This window comes from Octopus bimaculoides, chromosome 11, assembly GCF_001194135.2.
Source record: "Octopus bimaculoides isolate UCB-OBI-ISO-001 chromosome 11, ASM119413v2, whole genome shotgun sequence".
Classification (NCBI taxonomy): domain Eukaryota; kingdom Metazoa; phylum Mollusca; class Cephalopoda; order Octopoda; family Octopodidae; genus Octopus; species Octopus bimaculoides.
The window spans coordinates 23,127,740-23,134,660 of NC_068991.1; the positions used below are offsets into that span (position 1 = coordinate 23,127,740).

The 6,921-nt window shown below is 37.1% G+C and overlaps 2 protein-coding genes across 5 annotated transcripts in view; one reads left to right on the forward strand and one right to left on the reverse strand.

The window, feature by feature from the left end:
• LOC106879936 (phosphatidylinositol N-acetylglucosaminyltransferase subunit H) overlaps window positions 1-3,558 on the reverse strand; it is a 22,022-nt gene extending 18,464 nt beyond the window's left edge. Inside the window, exon 1 of one of the 2 annotated variants that reach the window (XM_052971620.1) lies at window positions 3,157-3,558. In XM_052971620.1, coding sequence (XP_052827580.1) covers window positions 3,157-3,309 — 153 coding nt within the window. In that variant the 5' untranslated portion in view covers window positions 3,310-3,558. The remainder of the gene's footprint in view (window positions 1-3,156) is intronic. The other variant, XM_052971622.1, reaches the window with a different exon arrangement.
• A 195-nt stretch (window positions 3,559-3,753) lies between these two features.
• LOC106871101 (PCNA-associated factor) overlaps window positions 3,754-6,921 on the forward strand; it is an 8,979-nt gene continuing 5,811 nt past the window's right edge. The window contains exon 1 of one of the 3 annotated variants that reach the window (XM_014917403.2): window positions 3,754-3,851. In XM_014917403.2, the coding sequence (XP_014772889.1) occupies window positions 3,809-3,851 (43 nt within the window). In that variant the 5' untranslated portion in view covers window positions 3,754-3,808. Of the gene's footprint in view, window positions 3,852-3,960; window positions 4,061-5,145; window positions 5,350-6,921 lie in introns of those variants that run through there. The other 2 variants (XM_052971623.1, XM_014917402.2) reach the window with 2 other exon arrangements.

Below are 6,921 nucleotides of genomic sequence, written 5' to 3' on the forward strand. Positions count from 1 at the left end.
TCTCATGATTAGAATTTTTTTAGGGTGTGTAAAGAGGGAAAGAACCCTCATGTGCAATTTTGATGAAATTCGAATCATGTATTCCAGTTCCTTACAGAAAATATAACAGAAAAGTCTCATTTTTCAATTGCATGTAACACGGGCAACGCCGGGTATCTCTGCTTCGTTCCGTTGTCTGTAGTTTATTGTTCTAACGTCCTGTACCCTGATATGCATGTCTATACACATGTAGATGTGAGTATGTACATATATGTGTGTATACATGTATATATATTCTTTGTATTATATATATATATATATATATACACACACACATCAATGCACATATATACACACAAACATACATACAATGTTCAAAATTGCATAACCCTAACCCTTATTATGAAAACCATGAAATATTTAAGTTTTTATCGAGTACTCTCTTAAGAGCCATAATGAATGAAATGCTGTTCTCACATCTGGGACAATGCTGTTATTGCACACATGAACAACCTAGACTTCATCCAACTAATTGGCAAAATTTCATTCACCAACCCAATAGTCTTTTCTTTTATTTGCCCACAAGTACACTATTGCCTCAGTATCCCTTTTCTACAGCTATTACAATAGCCTCGGCTCGTTTTAACTAACTTGTTGCATATCACCATCACACAGGTCAAGCAGTCTCTCTTGTCACCCATACTGTTTCTGTCCTTTGCATTAACCACTTGTACTCCATAATTCTTCACCTACAGAAGTTCAACTCTCAGAAATTCTCTTCCCACAAACGTACACTCACAAATTCGTTAAACTGAACACTTCCTATAGCAATCTGACTAGCCCCTGGGCTGCAAAAGTCACGAGCATTACTCACCCCACCTAACTAAACCATTCAAAAGATTGTCTGAGAGCATGTTTTGCATTACTAAATGATGCTTTTGCTTTCTAATTCATTAATAAATAAGCAAAACATTATTCAAAGTATATGGGAAAACATTTCATTTAGGCATGCTTCGTTAAACAAATAAGTGGAATAACTGCTGCCCTGTTTAACGAGTTTCTTTCTTCTAATTCTATTTACATAAGAATACGCCTTGTACGTGTCTGGTACTTCATTTCATCGACCGCAGAAAGATGAAAGGCAAAGCTGACCTCAGCGAATCGGAATACCTGGTTTGTGGATGTAGATATTGTATTGCTCTTTTATTCGAAGAAAAATTAATCGAGCTATTAACCGAACTAGTAGCCATCTTCGATCAGGATAGATCTTGAACTCAGAAATGAGAGATGAAACTAAACTATGCTAGGCATTTAGTCCAGCGACCTACCTTTTAACAGACTGATGAGATAGACAGAAGGATAAAAATGAAGGAAATGTTTGTGAGAGAGAAAGGTAAAACCAGACTCTTAAAAAGGTGAGACAGAAAGATAGAATAAAGGAGACGCAGCAGGTAGAGTTAGAGAATTGCTATGTAGACAAGTCTATATATATGTGTGTACGTGTGTGCATATATACACGTCTATGCGTGTCTGTATGCATACATGTGTGTGCAAGTGTATGCATATGTGTGTGTGTAGTTGTAGTCGCTGCAGTTTTAGTATAGCTGTTCCTTCAAGTCCTATAACTCACAAGAAAGTAAATGGGTGGGCTACAAAAATGTGAAAATTTGAAATTTAGAGAGACAAAAATATCGCGGAATCGTTAAAAGAAAAAGAGAAACTACCTTTTCCTTTCATATGAGATATGGGACTTCGAAGGACAGTTATATATATCACCATCATTATCATTTAACATCTATGTTCCATGAAACATGACTGGACGGTTTAACATGAGCCGATGGGCCCGAGGACAGCATCGTATTCCAGTGTCTGCTTTAGTATAGTTTCTACAGCTGGATGCCTTTCCTAACACCAACTTCACAAATATCTGCCTTTAAAAATTTTTTTTTTTTTTTTAGACATCAGTACTAGTAAGGTTGTCATACAGCTTCCAAGACGGGGCAGTTTTACGCAAGGAGACGAGGGGTAAGTATAAGAGAAAGGGCTAAAGCAGAACAGGATAATTGCGGAAAAGGAGTTACATGACACATTTTAGAAAAGGTGGAGAGTAATCGAGTGAAGCAGAAAGAAAAATAAAACAGCGGTGAACAGAGGTATCTAGGTGGACCCTCAAGGTACGAAGTGGAAAGAAACGAGAGGGACAATGGGAGAGGGTGGAGGTTGCAAGATAGTATGAGGGAAGTAGTTTTCCCTTTCCCAGGAACTTTGCAACACTAATTCATTAGCATTCAATTTTGCTATATTCGTGAAATATGTTCTGTAATTTATTTCATGAAACTGCAATTCCATATATTCCAGATATTTTGATTTGCTGTAGATTACATACGTGAACAGGGTAGTGGTCGAGGGTTGATCAAATATTACCCTTACTATGGGCGAATAACATTGCCTTCATTCTTATTGCTATGAAAATATTTTCCTTTATTTAAAATTCTAGTGATTTTCATTTCCAAAGTCCCTAAACAGTGAAACATTATTTTGAAAAGTCATTGGTTTTCCTGTAAATCTGAGATTTGAGTTAAAATATGAAATTTTTACAGCCACCGAGTAATTCCTCTATTTTCAACTCATTTTATTTACAAATTGGTAATCTCAGACAGATCCATTTTTGCTAAAGGTTTCTTGGAGCGCTGTACTATTGTACAAATAATAAAAACAGAATGAATTAGTTTGCGTTAGCACATGATCGTTTACAAGAAATAGAGAAGATAAAATTTTCTTCAAAATAATAATTTTTCTGAGCCCCCAAAAATGAAAAAGCGCTTTAATTCATTCGATTTCGAAACTCAAAACGATACACTATGAAATGGAGGTATTATTGTGGAGTTTTGGAGTAGAGAGAAGACACGACGGAGCCAGAAAAAAAAAAAGAAAAAAAAAACACGCACACACACATACATAGGTTCAATAGAGAAATGAGCCTGAAAAAGATGACATGGATGTAGAAGAAAAACAGAGGTGAAAAGAAGCTGGGAGATGTAAGAAACTTGTGATACAATCAGCTGGTCTAATATGAGAGAGCGAAAGAGATTGTGCTATTTACTTTCAATGGTTACATTGCAAGAGAACGCGACTGAGCCGTATACGGCCCACATAGAAATCAAATACAATTTTTACCCATTCAGAAAGGTTCACCAAATAAGCAGCAAATGTCAAGAAAGGAGTAGAGTAGAGCATCCGGAATAAATGTATCTGCGGGTGTTCGATGATAAACTCACTTCCCTGTTTGCCGTAATCCTTGTGGGTGAAGCGAACTTCATGCCTGAGCATTGTCACAAAGTTAGACAAAACCAACAAAGTGACAGATAACGGAGTTACTTCTTACTGTAAAAACGAAATTCAGCAATAAATATGAAAAGTGGGTGATTGCAGTAGAGTTCCGGTAATATTAGTGACGTAAAACAGAGTTGTTAAGGTTAATTAAGATTTTGTAGTCAAAGTCGTTCCTATGGACGCCTCTACACCGACAGTCGATAGGCTGAGTCGCCATGTCATTTCTTGCTATACCGGAAATATCCGATCAAACCCGAAATAAATTTATTTTCTTGATGTTCAGAATTAACAATTTTCGTAAGAAATCACTAAAATAAAATATAATTAAATATAATATAACAAGTTTAAATAAAATTACCAAAATTCGAAAAAAAGAGTAAAGAAAATGAAGCTACGAAAACTATCAAAGTGACGTATGCACAGTTCCGCGCGAACTTGCTCTCCCGCCAAATTTAATGTTTTTCTGGTAAGTTTAGCTACGTTTCAATTGTTGAGGATGGTACGAACACGTGCTGATGGCTGTGCCTCTGTGAGAAAAGGTAGGCAAATTGTTCAGATTCTACTAATAATTAAATTAAATATTATAGGAGCTCATCTGAAAACGTTGAAGATGCTTCCTCACAAAATATTTCTCTTCCATGTGGCTTTTCATTCTCTTACCACATGATGAATAATGATCTCCAAATTATTGTCTTTGTAATTGACTCTGAAGAATTTCGTAGGCATTTATTCTTATTACAACATAATCGTAGGTGAAATGTATTTTGGTATTCGCATTAACAAAAGAATGTCTCATAATTCGAAACGAAGTTAGTGAAATGTGAATTATTAAATCATTCAATACTTCAATGCAGAAAAGTTTAAACTTGGCAACGTTCTATTTTCTGAATGCTCTCAAGACAGGCATAAACACCCCAATCTCTATCAAACCTACTTTACACCCTCTAAATGTCTGGTAGTATATATAAAAATATTTGGAAATTATTATGAAATGAAGGCCTTGAAGATAATCGAAATTCGGCGGAGGTGAAGAATACGTACACCACCGGTTTTTGGCATAACAAAAACCCTAACCCTAACCACCGGGTGTACGTACTCTTTACCTTCGCCCGAAATTCTATGTAGTTATATGATTTGCAGTCCCGTCGATGTGAAACGTTCTTTTAAAGCGATCGAAAAGAATCATATCTGATTTCCTTATTCGTAAGATGTTTCTCAGCTGTTTTCTCAGCTGTTTCCGTATTCCTAATATCACAAATTGTGGTTGAGGAGATGATAAACCTCGTTTAATCCCTCTTGTCAGAAGAGAAGGGCTATACCCATGACCCTGTTGAGAACATCCGAGGCTAGTGGGAAGGAGGGACGAAGGTATTCCCAAACTGGAGACCCGTCCTGGATGCTTGTAATAGAAAGATCTCTACCAAAGGCACCAAGGTTCGAACAAATACTGCAAGACATTTTTGTTTCTATGCTTTGACGTTTCCGCCTGTCTACCGTCCTTGACTGGTATTTTATTTATCGCCAAGCATTTCGTCCGACGTTCTAACGAAGTTAAAACTTTTCTGTCGGTTTTGTTACGCTGGTGGAACCGTATCGGTTCACTTAACTCTGATAATGATATGAACGACAGTTTGCCTTTTCCCTCATTGAAAGACCTATTTTTTATGCTTGCTGTGAATAAGTAAGAAAAGATTCGGATTGTGATATACTGCAAAATATTTAAATAAAACTTCGTGTTTGACGTAAAATATAACATCAACCACAGTTTAATGCACACTTTTCATGGTCAATGTCTACATATTCTAATAGAAACGAAAAGTCAGTTTTTACTCTGTAAGGACGGGTAAAAAATGAACTGTTGTTATTCTAAGAATATGGTACAAGCACATTCTTGTGCTCAGCTAATGATGATTTCTTAGTACAGTCTGTTGTAGATGGTGAATGCAATGATTACTTCAAAACTTAGGTGTACACTTGATTTGTCTGGAACTACAGCTTTTGAGATTTCTCAATTGCTTTTTGAGAGTCTTATGAAAGGTACATATTCTTGGTTTTGTGTTAATCTTTGATTTTTGGTGGTTGGTTGGAAACGTCTGAAATGGCAGCTTGATTAATGTTGAAGTTGCTATTGTAACATTGAGTGGAATGTGACCTTTGTCAATTACTTTGGCATTTTACTGTTTTTTTTTTTTTTTGCTGAGTGCAAATGTTTGCTGGTTTTCTGTTTTTCTATTTGTTTTTTGTTTTTTTTAAAATTTCTTGTTTACTTGGTTTTATTTCGGTTATGTATGGTTATTTTGCATTTGTTCTGGGCTTCTATTTTTTCCGTTAACTGGATCCTCGTTTGAAATGTGTCAATAATTGTGATGAATGCATATACTGCCTTGTTTATGTTGATGATTGGGGTTAGTAAGGGTCGGTCATATTAGAAGATGGTGTTACTGTTGTTTTTAGCCCCAGGAAGACATTCATATCTATCTCTCTCTTTATACACCTATTTATATGCTTATTGAATTTAAAAGTTTAAAGACGTGGTTTCATGCATATCCGGAATCTCCGTCATCTAAAACATAGGGGAAAAAATTCGAAAAATTTCAAGATTTTAAACGGGAGTGGTGGGTGGATATTCTTTTTTTTTTTTTTTTGCGTATTCGTAATCTCCGACGTCTAAACGTAGGAATCTGGAAAAGAAAACCTTATCAAAAAATGCATTTTTCAAGGAGAGGTGCAATTCTGCATTAGCTCCATTAACTAGGTGATATAATTAGCAATGAAGACAAGTGTTCTTGTTAGAGTTTATTACTTTAATAGATCGGTGATGGTGATGTGTATATACGTATATTTAGCTGATGATAGAGATTTCATTTCTTCGGGGCCCAATCGTCATGATGGTGAATACTTTTGACAGTGATGTTAGGGTGTTATCTTTGATTCACCTCAATGGACTGTTTCTTTCTGCTTCTGCACTCCCCCCTACATTGTTAAGCTATCTTGTTTTCCAAGTTTTTCCTTTTTCTTTTCGTGTACTTTCCATTGTAGTAACTGGAGACTTTTTCTTGTTTGTCATTTGACTGCGGCAATGCTGAAGCACCGCCTTGAAGGATTTTAGTCAAACGAATCGACCCCCAGGACTTTTTTTAAGGCCTAATACTTATGTCGGGTTCTTTTGCCGAACCGTTAAGTTACGGGGAGATAAACACACCAACCCTGATTGTCAAGCGGTGATTGGGCACATATATAGCTTTGTGCACCGTGTCAGGCTATATGCACTATTCCACAACACTCCACCTGTATCTAACGAAGAGGACTAGTTCACCGACCATCCCACTGGATGCCAGTTCCAAGCAGTCGATCATTTTGCGGGCATCAGCCAACATGTTGGGGACCGGTTTAACTTTCGCAGGCGTCCCCGACATCTGAACATCTCCCCAGTCGAACTCTCGGCCCTTCGATGTCTCCGACGCTGCAAAGACATTATCATAAAACCGGCCGACAATAGTGGAGCCGTGGTCGTGTGACGCGCAGACCTCTACAAGGCTGAAGCTCTCCACCAACTTCAAGACACCTCCTTCTTTTGCCCTCTGCCCTCCAACCCCACACCTAGCTTCC